This window comes from Silurus aristotelis (genome assembly GCF_946808225.1).
Source record: "Silurus aristotelis genome assembly, chromosome: 6".
NCBI classification, from domain to species: Eukaryota; Metazoa; Chordata; class Actinopteri; order Siluriformes; family Siluridae; genus Silurus; species Silurus aristotelis.
This window is the reverse complement of record NC_139579.1, coordinates 17,446,138-17,464,449: the sequence shown is the minus strand read 5'-3', so window position 1 is coordinate 17,464,449 and position 18,312 is coordinate 17,446,138. Positions and strand designations below refer to the sequence as shown.

The window sequence follows — 18,312 nt, the reverse complement described above, 5'->3', positions numbered from 1 at the left end:
TGAGTTAGCATTTAGGCATAAAGACCACCCCCCTGAAAAAAAAGCTATATTATTTGATTTCAAGGACTGTATATAATATGGTCCCTGGGACTCAGAACCCATAATCTAGAATAAATGTGTGACATTCAACCTCGGCTGTGAATATTTTGATTGACACTGGAGCTCATTAGCACTTCCTGTGTTACATAATGCTGTAATGCACTAACCTGACTCTGTGCTAGAAGGCAGTGACACTGAATGAGTGCATGGAAACCTACTTTTAACACTATACTGATATAGCAAAGACGAAGGAGTGCATCTTGCTTATTTAGTGATTTGCAATGTCCATATATGTTCTAGATAAAAAAATGTACATCTATGCAATAATTGAAAACAGACCAGTGTATTGGGATCATGAGATTTCAATCAGACAATAGGATGGTGGAAATGTAAATTATATTTCATATGTTGTGAGGCCACTTACTTTTGTTTTAGCCATTGAAAAAATTAGCTTGTCAACAGTTTTCTTGCCTAAAGCCTGATCTTTAGTCTGACTGACTACCACCATGAAGTCCTCTTTGCAACCCCCAAAGGTGATCACAGACTGGAATGGATATGTGACCAGCAGGTGCTACAAAAATAACAAACACATTAAATCACCTTCACACTGAAATCACCAAGAGGACCTAGCAAACGAGCAGGACAACTGAGAGAATATTATTTCTAAATAGATTTTTTTTACGTTTTAACCAGGAGTCAGTGAGCATGGTTGGTAGATGGGGTTAAACTGAAAAAGAGAAAAAGAAGAGAGCCAGCAAATTACAGAGCTCAGCCGACAAAAGGTCATGGGGAAGCCAGTAAGTGGCCATTTGGGTCAGAGATTTTGGAAGCACTGCAGCTAAAAATCTTTCCAGACCAACATGTCTGTTTCTTTGTGTTGCGTAGGGACAAGAATAAATGCTTGCCCGTAAATACTCCAGATGTTTCCAGAAAATGAAGGTCAGATTTTGACATTTAAATTATTAGGCCAGCCTCAAGTATAGGGCACTAATGAGCTGAGCTGAGAAGTGGTAATAGCAATGCATCTCTCTATGCAGATACACGCACACACACACACACACACACACACACACACACACACACACAAACACATACACACTCACCATGCTGTAATCTAACACGCTTAACCCGTCCTCACTGACAGCAAGCCACACCTGTGTCGGCTCTAGTGCAGAGGGAGGCAACGGCTAGAACATGAAATGACAATGTGTATTAGAATTGCATTATTAAGTTACAATGGGTTCACATCCTGAACACTTTACCCAGATTAGCATATAGCTTGGAAGCAATTACAAAAAGAAGTTTAAATAAGCAATCAAATCATCTTTGTTTATTTAATGTGAAACATTCAGAGCTGTAGATGTGCACTTACTTTAGCACTAAATAGCTTTGCTCCAAACAGAGGCCACTTGCGCGCCACAGTCAAATAGATCCTCACACATTCAGCAGCAGTGCAGCCTTGCAGGACAGACCACTTAGTGGCCAGCCGCTCAGTCAGCTCCCTGTGGAATAAACAACTGGTCATTCAAGTTCATTGTATTCATAGCTGAGGTCTGCATCCTCTAAAGCAAACGGAAGTCTGGAAAGATCAGGCATCTGAGATTCTGTTTTATTGATGTAATAAAGGAAAGGAAACATTAACATTATTAATTATTAATTATTTAGCTCCAGCCTGACTGGTCACATCAACTGAATCCATATTATACCACCTCAAAAACATGTAGGCTTAGAAATAATCAACTTGATCTAATGACCATTTTTTGTAGAAATGTATTCTGTGAGTGGAAGTGCAGAAATGAAACTGAAAAGTACTACCTCCAGTAGGTAGACAAAATATTATGTTAAATTATGGATTCAGGGGTTGTAATCTACATAAAGATTGAGAACCTGTGCACCAAAATTTAAAAACTTCATTTTCCAGTGTATTCAAGTAATACGTAATATCGCCTCCTTCCATACCATCTGCTCCCAGATTATGGACTCTGTTGCACCCTATAAGGTAAAGTCTACCAATGTTCCTGCGGACCCCTGGCTCAATGATACAACTCGGGCCCTCAGGCGCCGGTGTAGGCAGGCCGAGCGAAAATGGAAGAAGGATAGGCTGCAGGTGTCACTTGAGATGTTTAGAGACAGTCTTGCCACCTATCAAAATGCACTAAAGGAAGCTAAAGGACAGTACCTCTCTGCTCTCATCAACAGCAATAGCCACCGCCCTGGAATTTTATTCACCACTATCATTTCTGTCATTAATCCGGTGTCTGTCGCCTTGAATGACGTTTGCAATGCTTTCAAACTAAATTTTTTGGACAATAGTCTGTTATGCAAACCATTACACAAATCCCCGCTGTTGCCATCTCTACTCGTGCAGCGCAATGTGTGCTAGAGAACTTTGATGCAGTTACTTTGGTGGACCTCAGAAAAAATGTGCACGAGTTGAAGCCCACCACCTGCCCTCTAGACGCTGTTCCTGCCAGGATTTTGAAGGAGGCTGTTGACACCATAGGTCCCATCCTTGTCTCCTTCATAAACAGCTGTTTTAGCATGGGTACTGTTCCCGCTGCTCTCAAACACGCTATTGTTAGACCGCTGCTCAAGAAACCCAATCTTGATCCCTCCACACTATCCAACTTCCGCCCTATATCTAAGCTGTCATTTCTGTCAAAGTTGATGGAGAAGCTTGTTTTCACTCAGCTTCAGTCTCACCTTCGACTGCACGACATTGGTGATACATTTCAGTCTGGCTTCAGGTTGAGACATAGCACTGAATCAGCGTTATTGAGGGTCCACAATGACATCCTTGGAGCCCTGGATGGAAAAAGCTCTGTGGTTTTGGTGTTATTGGACCTGACCGCTGCATTTGACACCGTGGATCATGCCATCCTCATCTCTCGTCTTCAGCATGTTGTCGGTCTGCAGAGTGCGGTGCTTAATTGGTTTTCATCATACCTCACTAACAGAACTTTTTCAGTTGTACATTCTTCATCGGTTGCTCCTCTGTCATCTGGTGTGCCTCAGGGATCTATTCTTGGTCCCATTCTGTTTTCTCTCTATATGCTGCCACTTGGTCAACTCATTTCCAGTCACAAAGTTCAATTTCATTTCTATGCTGGCGACCTCCAGATCTATCTTCTTGTGATTCTGAGTGATTGTTCTGCATTGGACCCTCTCCATAACTGCCTTCAGGATGTTAAACAGTGGCTTTCCCAGAACTTCCTTCATCTGAATGAAGAAAAGACTGAGTACATCCTGTTTAGCCCGGACTCACCCAGCAGTTCTCTGAGTTTTGGTCCTCTTACTCCTCAGTTTGCACCTACTGTGCGTAACCTGGGTTTTATTTTTGACCAAAGTATGCAATTCGAGAAACAGATCAGTGCAGTAGTGAATGCGAGCTTTTACCAGCTAAGACTCCTCAGCAAGGTCAAGCCATTTTTGTCCCAAGCTGACCTTGAAAAAGCTATACATGCCTTCGTCAGCTCAAGGATTGACAACTGCAATGCTCTCTACATTGGACTTAATCATTCTCTTCTCAGTCGGCTCCAAATGGTGCAAAATGCGGCATTTTATTATATGTTCTCAAGGGACAATACTATAGAAATTAAAATTGGATATACTTTAAAGTAGTCAATGTGCAGCTTGAATAGCAGTACAGATTATTTCCAAATAACTGGCAACAAAAGTGAGTACAACCTAAGTGAACATGTCAAGACTGTGTCCAAAGTATCTTGTGTGAACACCATTGTTATGTAGCATGTCCTTAATCCTCCTGGCAATGGAATTCACTAGAGCTGCACAGGTTGTTGCTGGGATCCTCTTCCAGTCCTCCATAATGACATCACAGAGCTGCTGGATGTTAAACACATGGTGCTTCACCACCTTCCGCTTGAGGATGCACCACCGGTGGCCATTTTGCCCAGTTTCTGAAAGGTGGGCATCATCACACAATTTTTCCTGGAACTCCTCATCAGGGCGTCACCACACATGCTGGACACCATCTGAGCCGAAGTTTATCTCAGTCTCATCAGACCACAGTACATGGTTCCAGTAATTCATGCTCTTGGACAAGTTGTCTTCAGCAAACTGTTTGTTGGCTTTCTTGTGAGCCAGCTTTAGAAGACGCTTCCTTCTAGGATGACGGTAATGCAAACTGTCTCTTTGCAGTGTGTGGCGTATAGTCTGAACACTGACAAGCGACCTTCAGCTTCTGCAACCTCTAAAGCAATGCTGGCAGAACTCATGCATCTGTTTTTTGAAGCCAGCTTCTGCGCCTGACGCACAGCACGAGGACTCAACCTCTTTAATAGACCCTTGCGTGTGAAAAAACACTGTATGATCCTGGCCACTGAACTGTAAGTCAGTTTCAGGGTGTTACTGATCTTCTTATAGCCTACGCCATCTTTGTGGAGAGCAACCATTCTAATTCTCAAATCCTCAGAGAGTCTTCGCCATGAGGTGCCATGCTGAACATCCAGTGGTCAGTATGAGAGAATTGTACACAAAGCACCAAATTTTAACTGCTCTAATACAAGATACACGCATTTGTATGGTCCTGTCAAGCAATAAAAAACATGAACATGATGAATAGGACATGTGGCTTTGCATGTTTACACTGCGTTATTTTCATAGGACAGTAAATCTGTACTGCTATACAAGCTGCACATTGACTACTCTAAAATATATCCACGTTTAATTTTTATAGTATTAATTACATTTACTAAAATGGTTGCTGAAATGTGAGGGGTGTACTCACGTTTGTGAGATACTGTAGGTGTAATATATATATATATATATATATATATATATATATATATATATATATATATATATATATATTTATATTCATTACTTACTGTATACTGTGGTGCATATTATGTACTTATTTATTTCCATATTACTATTAGTCCACCTTACTCATACATGCATTGTACTGAATATTTTCTGTGCCTTGAAAAAAAACATTCACATGGTTACATTTTGACATTTTCAACTATAGTTTCAAACTACAGCCTTCCTGAAACGTTTTCTGTTGTTTGTATCACAACCATGTTCCAGCATTGTAGTCATAGGTGTGTAAAGAATAAAAACCACATCTTATGTAAAATGTAATGTAAAGTAGATAATGTAAAAATCATGTCTTATTCATTATGTCTCATAATATAAAAATGTATTATGAAAACATATTTTCGGCTTGCATCCAGTGGCTTTTTTTTCCAGGTATCATCATATAATATATAACTACATTTTACAATATAACCCTAAACAAATTACAACATATTAACAAACTAATAAATTCTCATCATCTGAATTGTATCTGTTTATCTTTTACAGTGAGAGAACACAATTTTTGGTGGATGCTACAATTAATTCTGTTGTCTGTCGCTTGTGCAGATATTGAGTAGGTAAACTGTGTGTGTGTGTGTGTGTGTGTGTGTGTTTCCATGGGCGTAAATTTCATTTAAAAGTAGGGGGGGACAATAAATATAAAATTTCTCATGAGCAATTTCTGAAGGGGACACAAATAATACAGTCAAATTGTACTTATAAAGACAAAGTGTCCCCACAGTGAAAAACTTTGCTTTTATCATTATTATTGTAGCATGGAAACTGCTTCATTATGGTTATTTTCAAAGTTTTTCTCAGGTTCAATGACAACGCAAAACAAGGAATTAAAAAAAGGTTTAAAATTTTATTTAAAATTAATTAAGACACTTAAGAACAGAATAGAAATTGATTATAAAAATACAGTGGGGTCAGTTCGGACGTAGCACAGTGCTCATTTAGTAAATGCACAGATAAACAATATGCTAATTGTGGCCGTAAATGTTAAATTAACATTATGTCAAGTCGTCCCAAATAAAACACTGTATGGGAAACGGCTTTGGCGTGTTAAGTGTCAGTGCACTATGCTACAAGCTATTGTAAACAAGCTAACGTTCACTAGATAAGTCATATTTTAATCGCTAATAGACCAGATTCATGGAAAATTACATCAGTAATTAGCATTTGTGCCGCAACAATTTATAAATGAGTCTGCATCAACTACATTAAAGAGAATCGCTTCATTTAAAGTGAATAAAATACCCTACTTAATGGAGTTTAATATTAATTGAGCTGCAGCCACACACCTGACTCGTGTGTGTAGAGTAGGTCAGATGAACTGGGAACGCAGGCAGTGGATCAAACCACTGTAAGGAAGGGGAGGGGGAACTCAACTGTTTCTAAATGCATTTTTTGCGGGGTTTTTTCCTTACACGATTATTTAGGTATACATACATATATTTTTCACAATAGAGAGTGCGATATTTTTTAAATATTTTTTTGGGGGGGACAACCCTCGGATGGGGGGGGACATGTGCCCTCCCCCCGGGATTTACGCCCATGTGTGTGTGTGTGTGTGTGTCTGTGTCATATTACCTGAGTTGTTCTATATTGCAGTCCTGTTTGTACCGTGTGGGGTAGAATCGCTCCAGAAGTTGCAGGAGAATCTGTTGGCTCTTAGACTGTGGAGAACCACCAGGTGATGCTGGTGCTCGATCCAAGTCTCCATGTTCCACCTATATCAGATACAGGTAAATCCAGTAACAAATTCTCCATATAAAAAAAAAATTACATAATTGCACTTTTGACATACTTCAACCTACCTGGGCCATGAGAGCAGCGACCTCCAATGCCAGCTCCTTACTAACTGGAAAGTGTCCTTGATGAACTTCTTCATTCACCTGATACGCCAAAAGGAGGCGCTCTCGCTCAGTCTCTCCTTTAGCCTGTGCTCGGAAGCATAGCCTAGAAAATACGAGATGCAAGACTTTTGCAACCCTAACTTTCAATAGAAGAATGCTGAATATTATTCTTTTTAATTAGAAAGAAGAAATGAGCATTAATGACACACCTGCTTTTGTATGTTAAACGCACAATGCGTGTCCCCTCACACTTTCCTGGTTGAAGTTCTTTCAAGGCTTGTTCCCATTTTGAGATCACATCGCAAATCTGCACAAACAATAAACAATATGAATAAATATATAAATATAAATGAATTAACAATAAACAAAAATGTAAATAAATGGTATATCTATATTTTAGTATACAAGTAGTTTAATAGTAGTTTTTAATCCCGCAATACAGAGAATGGTACTTTACCATTATTGATTGAAAAAGCCATATAAGTTATGTACAGTACATTAGGTAACTTTTTATCATCAGCCACCTACATAACATTTTTAAATGTACCGGCATGTCAAGATCTTAAGGAAAAAACGTTGAGACATTTTTATTAAAATTAATGCAAATGCCAAATATTCAGAAATACTAGAGGGTAAACTTGCGTTAAACAATAGTTCAACAATAACATGTGTATTACCTTAGTAGCAGGCTGGAGGCAGTGCTCGAGGTCTTTTCCTAAGGGGTCATCTGTGAAGAGAGCGAAACCAGAAAGCTGGGGCTTCCTCATGCCTGCCCTCTGGTTCAGTGTGTTCACAAACTCCTCTACTGTTGTGGAGCCATCGAATCCCACCACCTAGAATATCCATATTATTCATTTTTGTAACAGCTTCCTTGCTAGTGACATTTTAAGTGTTTGGCATCTGCTAGTAAATTTAACTATACAAATACTTTACATACAAATGGTCAAAAGAATGTTTGCACCTTACCTTATCACCATAAATACTTTTTGAATATCCCATTTAAGATTTGGTCTTTCTTTGCTGTTAATATAACCAACACTCTTCTGGGAATCTTTGCACTAGATTTTGGAACAAGGCTGTGGGAATTTGCCTATTCAGACACAAGCAGATTAGTTGGAGGGGGGGGTCTGGCACTTAGCCAGCGTTCCAAATTATCCCCAACGTGACACCGTGTAGATGAGTTGTTCCCTATCTTACGTAGTCAGTCATTGTACATTGGGCATTGTCATGCTGGGACAGGTTTGGGCTAGGCTTTATACTTCTAGTGAAGAAAAATCTACAAAGACACTCTGTACAATTCTGTGCTTTCAAATTTGCTGTTCAAGTGACCACATACTTATAGCCATAAAGGTAACGTGTGTACCTGGTAAGTGTTGTTCATAAAGTGGACAGGTATGCTAAAGGGCAGCGAGTGATGGTAAGGGTTTCTCAGAAGAATCGACACAATCTCCATGCGCGAAGGCTTGGCTTCCCTTTCTCCATTTTGCAACACTCTTTCGACTGACCTCTGACAGTACACTGCATACTTTCCTACCTCACTCCTACACACACACACACACACACACACACACACACACACACACACACACACACACACACACACACACGCACGCACGCACACATTATTTCATTCACAAAAATGGACAAAATATAAACGTGATAAAGCATAAGAACCAGTCAGCTTATAATGTTAATTACTGATGAGTGTGACGAGTGTGATTATATAACCATTACTGCATTTTAAAAAGAAATACAAAAAGCCTTACTTTGGATCAGCGTGTCTCTGCAGGTACTGTCTCAGGTACCATAGAAAGTGATGCTGGGGCAAGAAAAGTGCAACACACACAGACAACAGCTGCCAACACTGTCAGAGACAGACAGACAGACAGAAAGACAGACAGAGAGACAGACAGACAGAGAGAGAGAGAGAGCGAAGGGGGAAGGAAAAGAAAAGTAGTAAGATCTAAAATTAGACTCTATGACTCATTTTCGTCTCCGGATTTGCTGAATGTGTGTCTATGTGTTTGTATATGTGACTGACCTGTGTAAGAGAGTAGTTGTTTGGCATTCGGCGGTTGGTCTGTTTTATCAGCTGACAGTACATCTCATTCTGCAGCTCGGGGTGTGTCAGACACACCTGCAATGCACTCTGGGCCAGAGAAGTGTGATAGTCTATGGACGGTGCCTCCACTAGCACGTTGATGAACAACTGACATGACTGGAAAAGAGAAATAATACATAACATACCATTACAGACCTTCTTTTTTGTGCTTACTAATGAAAGGTATAATCATTGTATCAGGTATCCCTTGCAGAACCAAAGGTAAAATCTGTGCTTCCTAAATTAAATAGTCTGAATGCTAGCAAAAAATAATGAGAACTTACTGAAACTGGAAGGCCACAATTCATAGTTTGTTCACATATGTTTATTTTTTTCCCATTTGATCTCTGATCAAATATTTTATTGCTGAATGTAAGAAGTAGGGACAGGATTTCAGAAGCCTGAAATCTAAACCAGTAATTTCCTGGTTTCAGTGACAAATATCTATTAATATTAGTCACTTAAAGCAGGATCCTAAACAACCAGACCACGAACCAATACCGGGCTAAGGATCATTTCTATCTGGGCCTCACAGAAAGAATTAAAACTGTGTAATATTTATTTTATTCGCATTTTATTAGCGGTTTGCAGGGTGTTTAATAATAATAATAAAAAAGACCACTTCCACCTGTACCTGAACTAGTTTCAGTTAAATTTTTTTAATCTATCTTTAATCTATAAATTAAGCTGATTCTGCATTATGGCGAGTTACATTCTCATGATACATTTAATTCAATTAATAATTACATCATATAATATGTATAATAATATTATGCACGTTATTGCATGTAACAATGCACGGACCTTACTTAGAGTCACCTTAGGGTTAACTTACTTAGGGTCTTTTATTTTTCTGATCACACCATCATTATAAAATGTTTACATGTTACAATAGTCCCAAATTCTAACAAAAATGCAAGGAGTTCAAGACTTGTAGTAGCAGAACATTCATAATATCTATTTGAGATTGCTCAGAAAACATATTGAGAATCTCTGGTATATACAGTATCATCGAATTGTCTTCAGGGATAGTAACAAGCCTTTGCACTACCACTAGATGGCAGGCTGAGAGCATACAATGTACACTAGCACGTGATTAGACTCATTACACATTAATGATCCATTTGTGCTCCCAGGGAAAAGCATTAAATTGATATACATGTCAACTAAGCCATCCATTACCTAGAGAGAGGGGTTCTAGTCTAGGATCAAATGTCTAGCTAAAAAGGCTTCACTTGCTTTATACACGTATAATGTTTATACACGAGTGACTATAGTGAGTGCAGAAATATGTATAAAAAAAAACAAAACATGTGAACTGTATATAAAATGCACTAGACGTTGGTTGCATTTCATATAGGAAAAAAGAGTGTAACAAGGAGAAAGGCTGAAAAAAAATTAATGCATTCTCTTTGAACCCATGCTGAAAGATTTTTCCCTGCTGTACAACACTGGGCTCTATACAGCAAGTTGAAGGGGTGGCACAGGCTTGCCTCAATCAGAGCCTAATCCATGCCATTATCTTCATACTGCACCCTAATGAGTGTCGGCCTGGCTGCTCTCCCTTTGATCTGACTGTGGGAGAGACACAGGGTCTCTTAGATACTATGAGAACACACTAAGCAGCTCCATCAGCCCTCCTTGTATAGGTCAGTAAAGGAGTGAGAAAGGAATGAAGAAGATGAAAAATGGGAACAGACAGAGGAGTTGAAGAGAGAAAAGGTCAGTTGGAACTGAATTAGACAAGGAAAAGGAAGGGAGAACAAGAGGACACAAGAAAAAAAGAGACAGAAAGGAGAGGAGTGTCAGAACAGGATACAAGGTCACTGGGAAAAAAGGAGAGTGTGTGTCTGAGAAAGGGAAAAGAGAAGTGCACACCTTAAAGAGTTTGAGAGCCTCTGTTTGAAGTGCTTCGGAGGGCAATGTTGTCAGAGGAGAACGCAAACCCTCTTTACTGAAGCACAGCACCTCATGTTTCCACAGAGGAGAGTCTACATGAACACACACACACACACCCACAGAGATAGCATTAGCAGTTTTAGTTACAAATTGAAATGGCATCAAAGGCTTCAAACTTCAGTAATTGCCATTAACACGGTCTGATGTCTGAAGGAAGCTTTTTGGAAGATCGGATTTGATCTAAAACATCATTACACTTTAATTCTACCCATTTGATCACATTGCACACCAGACTGAAGATTGTGCCTGCTCCAGTGTATAGAATTGATTTAAAAACAATAGCTTACCTGGATCTCCATCCACATCCAGGAGCTTTCCTATCAACTGCTCATAATCTGTAGCCACTTTTAGGCTAGCACTATTTCCAGCAGCAACAGTCAGATGGTACAGCCAGGTATCCTGGGGGGAAAAAACAGACATAAAAAAAAAAAAAAAAAAAAAGCACAATCCATTACTATTTTATTTTTGGGTATATTTCTCTATGAAATAAGTTCTTCTGGGCAGGCTTGCTTTACTCCTTTGGGTTTTTGTTATATTGGATAAAAAAAAAAAAAGTTAAGCATGGTCACAAAGATGAAAAATAAGGTTGAGCATTTAAGTAATTGGAAAACATACATTTTGTCATTTCACTGAATTATGCTGATACATTTTTATTCATTATGAACTAGTAAATAAAAACGTTTTTTGAAAGAAAAAAAAAAACGTCACAAAAAAACGTCACAAAAAAAACCCCTCTTAAACATCATCTATTTATTTCTTCTCTCCTCCTAGTCTGTTGATCCAGAAAATGGTATTGCATTCATAAGTTTCTAAAACTCAATAAACCCTCTATAATTTGTAAGCAGTAGTTTTTTTATGTATTGTTTATTTGGATTCAGTTTTACAGGCATTACCTTTTCTTGCTTGGTGCCAATGAGTAGGTATGTGGGGCTTTGCTCTTTGGGGTGGACCACTAATGTGCAGTGAGAAGAGAGGAAACCCCGTCCTCCTGCTTCATAATCCTCATCGGAGTCACATGACCTGTCCACTTCCTCCACCCTTGCCTCTCGCACATGGAGCTGACCTAATGGGAACTGCCAAACACACATAGACACACAGACACAAACACCTCAACATAGAGAACAACAGCAGAAAATGGTTATAATTCAAAGTATTGCATAATCACCTTGTCGTCCTGGTTACGGTAATAGTAGAAAATCTTTCCTATTAGGCTGCACCACACAAGCTTTGAATGACCATGCTTGACCTAAACATTAAATGACAGAGAAAAGAAAAGGAGCAGAAAGAGTTGAATCAAACAGATCCATAAATGTATGGAAGTGCAGAGGCTATTTCACAAAAGTGTCAACAAGCAGAGAAACAGCAGCACCAAGTTCAAAGCACTCACACAGGAGGAACCCATAATGTACATTCCTGAGCTAGAGCTGTCATTCAAATGTTAGAGATACATCAACCACGTTTCACTAAGGGAATGAGGTCATGCAACCACACACATACACACATAGACACCTCTTTCTATTCTAAGTAACAAATATGGAAACATTTTATGCCTTTTAATTTTTAAAAGAAAGCTGAAGTTCAGCAAGAAAAAAGTGTGTATGTGTTTGGGGGGACCATACTAATGTCCCTTCAAGGTCAGAACTGTCAGATATTCCTATTCTTGTGGGGACCTTTTGGCCACATCAAGATCTAGAGGCTGGGAATAATTTCAGGCATGTTGACCTCAGTTCTGTCTCAACATGTGCTAGTCACCCAGCTATCGAGGCCAGAGCCTCTTAACCTTACTTCACACACACACACACACACACACACACACACACACACACACACACACACACACACACACACACACACACACACATGCTTAATCACAGCTACTGGCATTTTGACAAATCCTATTTAATAACAGCCATGTACTTTAGAATGTAGTCTTACAGAACACTGAATGCTTTCAAACAGCTGTTTTAGGTGAATCAAAATAAGGCTTTCAGGTGTTTGATGGTGCATATCCTGAGAGCCCTGTTATTGAGTACTGGAAGCACAGACCTTTCCGAAAACTCTAGGGTTCATCTATACAATCACAGGGTGGAGTTAAAAGGCTGTCTCGGTGTCTCACCTTAGTCAGCCAGCCACGCACTGTAGGCTTGGCTTGTGTCTCTGTGGAGAATGGTCGACTGGCCTGGACTTTAAGAATGTTTTGGAGAACTCGGATCCATTCCTCCAGGATATTGGGAGAGTCTGCGGTTAGGTAGAATGTCTTCTTCTCTGTGATTAACTATTACACACAAAGTTGAAATTGTCTTTGATCTTCAGGCAAAAATTGGACAAAAAACATACTGTTATGGAGGCTTACATTCGAAAAAGGGTTTTTTTTCCCAACGATAGAACAATAAGATCCTTAAAACATAATGACTGACGAAAACTGCTACCACCGCAACTTTGGTAATCCAATAATGTAAACACAGAAAGGCTAAACATTAATTTCTGTGACCGAGTGATGTTCAAAGAGAGATTAAGACATCAAGCAGTCAGACTACCTACAGCAGACCATGATGGGAAGCTTACAGTTGACAGAATTGCTTAAAGGGTTCTGGAGGCATAAAATGTGTGTGTGAGAGTGTGTGTGTGTGTGTGTGTGTGTGTGTGTGTGTGTGTGTGTGTGTGTGTGTGTGTGTGTGTGTGCGCACGAGACCTGGAAAGTCTGTACTCCCTCTCCACGGGCTATACGACATGAAGAGTTGAGCTCAATCTGGCCTTGAGCCTTCCGGATAACGTCACTCTGTGAGTGCGGCACAACCAAAACAAACATAATCACTCCAGCAGGATACTTATACCAGTCGTACAACTAAATAAAATTATAAATGATATGGATAAATATACCAAACCTATACATTATAATGGAATGTTAAACATGTTTCACAGCTAGGCTGTAAATTGTCATTCATGCAAGGGTAGAATTTTTGTCTATAGCAATTGTAGTAAGAAACTTTGATGAAGATGGTATAAAAACAATGACAAACAGGCTAAACCAAATAGAGGCTTATGAAAAATAACTTTAAAGTGTATAAAAATCTGAAATAGGCAGACCAGGAGGTGGCTTACAAAACTAGACATTAAGTGACCATAACATATAAAATATTTTGAGTCAAAAAAGAGAATATGTTTGCATACAAATATTTGCGTGTGTGTGTGTGTGTGTGTGTGTGTGTGTATATATATATATATATATATATATATATATATATATATATATATATATATATATATATATATATTCTGCTTTCAAAGTGTCTAGGTCTTCTTCCCTCCACAGGGCTTCCAGCCTCCTGTAAGCTTTGGAATCCTTTCTTAAAGGGATTGATAACTGGCCTTTCTATTTCAGTCTCTCCCAGCTTGTCATCATCCTCTCTCCCACATACAAAGCAACCTTTCCTAGAAGCTGGCACAGTGTTAATTAGTCTCACCCATGTACTCACTGGTGATTTATAATACAGAATCTCTCCATTCCTCAGGATGAACCAGCGCCTTTTCCATGCCTTTACCTGGCTCCCCATCTTTAGCAGGTAGCCAGATTTTTCCAGGGTCTCCTATAGAAACACATACATCGCCGTTTAAGACAACATTGGCTTATATGTGTGAAATAAACAAATGGGACTACAGCTCTGGATTTTGGAAACAAACCTAAAAAAGTGCCAGAACAGTAGAGAATAATGTGGCTGAGTGAGACTGAGGGAATTAGTGGTGAAATACGTACTGGACCAACACTTTCACAGGAGAAGGATGATGTACGCTGTACTTTCTGCTCTGGCTCTGAGTAGTCACTGTCCAGTGAGTAGGCATCTGGAGGGATGGCATAATCACTCTCTGAGCTGATAGAAGACATGGACACCCCTACAAAGAAAGAACCAGGTCATAACCTAAATATACTTTACCACAGGAAAGTTTGGTCTTATCCTCAAAGGATATAGACTAGGATGATCACATCTTATATCACACATTAGTCATTGAATGATTATTTCATGTTCTGTTATGTTGCAGATGCTTCATTTTTATTTCTCTTCCTCTTTTTATTTAAATACAGAATATAGTCAGTATTGCCAGTCACTCATATCCAGAGTGATTAAACAGGTTGCTACTAGTTGTTGTTGTCTAACAAAGCAAATATGGCACTTTCAGGAAGATAAGCATGTGAATAAAAAAATGAATAAAAATAAAGAATAATACAAATATGTAAACAATGTCTTAAGGAATGGGAACACTAGCCCATGTAAGGGGCAAAGCCGTTCAGAGCTCTAAACACCAAACAGGATGAGATTCAACACTATGATTTGTATGTGTTGTTTTATTGTCATCTTCAGTGGCTTGTAAAGTGGATTAAATGGGCAGAAACAGATTTTGAAGAGATTGTTGGTTGTCAGGTTTCCTTACCTCTCTTTACTGCCCGAGGGCTTCCTGGGGTACTGCCCTTTTTTTCTGTCCCCACCGTTGATGTGCGCAAACTGGCTAGTGAGCTGCTATCATCCTCTGAGCCTGAGTCTTCATCAGGAAGAGGAGCACTGCTGATCTGTGTGGCTTTCTGCAAATGCGCAAGTGGCAGTCAGCACGGCAGTGAAAATCTTAAGCTTAAATGTTTCTATGGAACATGTATCATTTTTCTTGGGCAGTAACACCAGGAACATATTGAAGAATTAATAATGTACTGCTGTCTCCTCACCCCTTTCAGTGTGGAGTAGACTGGTATGGTGATATTTCTGTAGATGAGATGTGTGAAAGGACTAGGAGCAGAGTACTGGGGAAAGGTGGACACTGCAAAATAATAATCACATGTAGAAACACTGCTTAATATCAGAAGATTTCAATGTCCACACGTGCGTCTCTCAGGGTCAACACCACTGTCAGCAAAGAATAAACTATGAAGCTTGATGATGGTTATGATAGCTTGGATTAGCCAAGAATTTCCCAGAAAGTAATGTCTATCACTGTCAGTGGCTTTGAGTTTGTGTCAACATTTACATCCAGCATTACTAACTAGTGCTTAAGATTTTATCCCAAACGCTAATCCCAAACATTTCTGTGCATTCTGCAATGCTGTATTTGTTTCACTTTTTGCAATACACCAATTTTCAGTGCAGCAAAGACTTAAATAAATGATTTAGAGATAAAATAAATAAAAAAATCTATTTTTTTTTCAAAAGAAAAATCTATTTTTTTTCATATTCCTCATATTAGCATTAATTAGCTCAGAATTAATACTAATGTTCTTTCCGAGTTTTTTCTGAGTACTCTGGTTTCCTCCTAAAAATTCCTATACGTAGGTGAAATGGCTATGCAAATGGAATAGTAATTATAGTGAATAATGATAAGTATTAAAATAACTAGAAATACTAGAAAAGACTCCAACAGGGTAACCAAAATAGAAATGGTCCTTGTAGTGAGATTAATAAAACATATTTTTCATGCAAATTTCATATTGTAAGTGCAGAAACTCTCTAAATAGTAAGACTGAACTTACATTTAAAGTCTGATCATTGCTGTGCACAATTTCAGTATTAAAATGTCATGATTATATGACTAAAAAAGAAAACCATTTGACAGAAAAACATTTAAAAATAATAATTCTATTCCACCATCATCTTTCTCCAATCATTGAGACCTGCTAAATAGTTGGCATTATTTCTTGTACTTAAGAGCACAAAAGCTGCCCAGGAAGGTATATTTCCTAATGCTCCTCTGGGAATATATAGTCAAGGAAAAAGGAAAAGGGGAGGAACGGGGCAAATTACACACTGCCTTTGTCCTTTCATCAGGGTTAATGAGAACGAAGCCATTCCATTCACAACTTTGGTTCTGACACACCTTAAAAAAGCTTTAAAGGCTTCAATGAATGGTAATTTCAGCTGTCCAGGTGTGTATGTGTGTTTGTGTGAGTGTGTTTGTGTGAGTGTGTGTTTCCCCAGGTGAGAGGAAGCAACATCAAACAAAACCTGGTCTCTCACTGACAGCTGAAGAGGAACCACAGAAACATTCTTAAACCATATACATCTGTTGACCTTGTGAGTGAGGTGCACTGATTGCCTGGTGATGGAGTAAAATTGTTGGTAACTGGTTGGTGATTGATTGATGTTTGTTTGTAATATTTGTGGTGCTAAAACACAAATTTGCTGCTGTTTGGTGCACCTACCTCTCCCCGTATTTCTGGCCCCAGGGCTAGCTTCTGAAACTCTCATACCAGACTTTGCAACAGCATAGATACGACTCTCCTACAAAACACATGCATGCATAAAAGGACAGTTAGAAATAAGCAAGTACTGAATGTTGGTCATCAAAAAGTCTGTTTTAAACACAGATTCCTTCAACCATCATACCCAGGAAGGAAAGCGGTGCAAAGGTGGAGTAGGAGGTTTCAGAGCTTCTGGATCCAGCATCTCCAGCTCCTCTGCCAACCCCACAAATGAAACACCATCATGGGGTGCTACTTCTTCTGTGGGCCCTTCTACCACCCCGTCCATTCTTTCTAGAGGTCCCTCATCAATGTCTGTCTCCTCCACACCGAGTGTTGAGGCAGAACCCAAAGCCAGACTACAACGGTATGGGGATGTGGAGGATCCAATGTCTATGGTGACGTTAACGTGATGGAGTCGTTCCAAGCCTGGCTGGGGTTGACTGTGGTGTTTCTTGAGGAGCTGGATGCTGTCACGAGGTGTCAAAGGGGTCCGGACCTTGGGTAGGGTCATACTAGTTCCAGAAGACAGAGCTAGGGGAGCAGGGTTTATCTGAGATACCCCCGTTGGCAGAGGACTCTTAGGAGTAGGGGTTGGTGTGTCAAAGCTACGAGGGCAAGAAATCTCATAGGCTGAGGAGGAAGAAGAAGAGGAAGATGAGGAGGAACGTAAGCGCTGTAAACGGAACTTGCTGTTGAGCTCGTCAGAGGAATGGTCTCTGTCTGAAGCTCCTCCTCCACCTCGATCTCGTGCAATAACAGCAGAAATCTCTATCCCTTCCCTCTTGTCTAAAACTGTCGTTCCACTTGCAGTGACTCCTTTCTCTGTGCTGAATTTGTGTCGAGACAAGTGTTCGGATGCATTCTGAGAGTCTGAAGCCTCTGGTGCCTTCCTCTTACCGTCTGTAACAAACACAAAAAAAATTCAAACTCAATAGAGTAGTTTAACTATTATGAAAAGACATACTATAATTTGTAGTGCTTAATAAAATTTATTGATTCCTTATTTGTTCAATAAAACAATCTCATGTGAAAAACACACAACATAGGATAAACCAACATCACACAAATCTCTCTGTGTTATGCAGTAAACAGTGATGGGATAAACAGACATGCCTCTAATAGTGTTGGACCCAGGTTTGCATGAGCCTGGCAGTCTCAAGCTCTCATCCTGTGTAGGGGATGTGCCAAAGCAACTGGGATGACGTAGAGGGCTGGAGGACTGGAGAGTGTCCACTACTTGAGGCTTTGGAGAACATGGAGATGTGGGTCTCTCCAGTACAGCTGTGTTAAAGAAGTTTGAAATTCAAAGTTCA

The 18,312-nt window shown here is 39.5% G+C and overlaps 1 protein-coding gene across 4 annotated transcripts in view; it reads right to left on the bottom strand.

Moving 5' to 3' along the window:
• plekhh1 (pleckstrin homology domain containing, family H (with MyTH4 domain) member 1) overlaps positions 1 to 18,312 on the bottom strand; it is a 32,939-nt gene that overhangs the window by 1,689 nt on the left and 12,938 nt on the right. For 2 of the 4 annotated variants that reach the window (XM_083543584.1, XM_083543583.1), the window contains exons 7-29: positions 18,113 to 18,280; positions 17,142 to 17,899; positions 16,958 to 17,036; positions 15,491 to 15,582; positions 15,205 to 15,352; positions 14,531 to 14,667; positions 14,253 to 14,363; positions 13,469 to 13,555; positions 12,893 to 13,051; positions 11,942 to 12,022; positions 11,670 to 11,849; positions 11,064 to 11,175; positions 10,696 to 10,808; positions 8,758 to 8,934; positions 8,483 to 8,580; positions 8,080 to 8,257; positions 7,394 to 7,549; positions 6,926 to 7,023; positions 6,678 to 6,819; positions 6,451 to 6,590; positions 1,412 to 1,541; positions 1,143 to 1,226; positions 464 to 610 (exon numbers count right to left, since the gene is read on the bottom strand). In XM_083543584.1, coding sequence (XP_083399710.1) covers positions 464 to 610; positions 1,143 to 1,226; positions 1,412 to 1,541; positions 6,451 to 6,590; positions 6,678 to 6,819; positions 6,926 to 7,023; positions 7,394 to 7,549; positions 8,080 to 8,257; positions 8,483 to 8,580; positions 8,758 to 8,934; positions 10,696 to 10,808; positions 11,064 to 11,175; positions 11,670 to 11,849; positions 11,942 to 12,022; positions 12,893 to 13,051; positions 13,469 to 13,555; positions 14,253 to 14,363; positions 14,531 to 14,667; positions 15,205 to 15,352; positions 15,491 to 15,582; positions 16,958 to 17,036; positions 17,142 to 17,899; positions 18,113 to 18,280 — 3,575 coding nt within the window. Of the gene's footprint in view, positions 1 to 463; positions 611 to 1,142; positions 1,227 to 1,411; positions 1,542 to 6,450; positions 6,591 to 6,677; positions 6,820 to 6,925; positions 7,024 to 7,393; positions 7,550 to 8,079; positions 8,258 to 8,482; positions 8,581 to 8,757; positions 8,935 to 10,695; positions 10,809 to 11,063; positions 11,176 to 11,669; positions 11,850 to 11,941; positions 12,023 to 12,892; positions 13,052 to 13,468; positions 13,556 to 14,240; positions 14,364 to 14,530; positions 14,668 to 15,204; positions 15,353 to 15,490; positions 15,583 to 16,957; positions 17,037 to 17,141; positions 17,900 to 18,112; positions 18,281 to 18,312 lie in introns of all 4 variants that reach the window. The other 2 variants (XM_083543581.1, XM_083543582.1) reach the window with 1 other exon arrangement.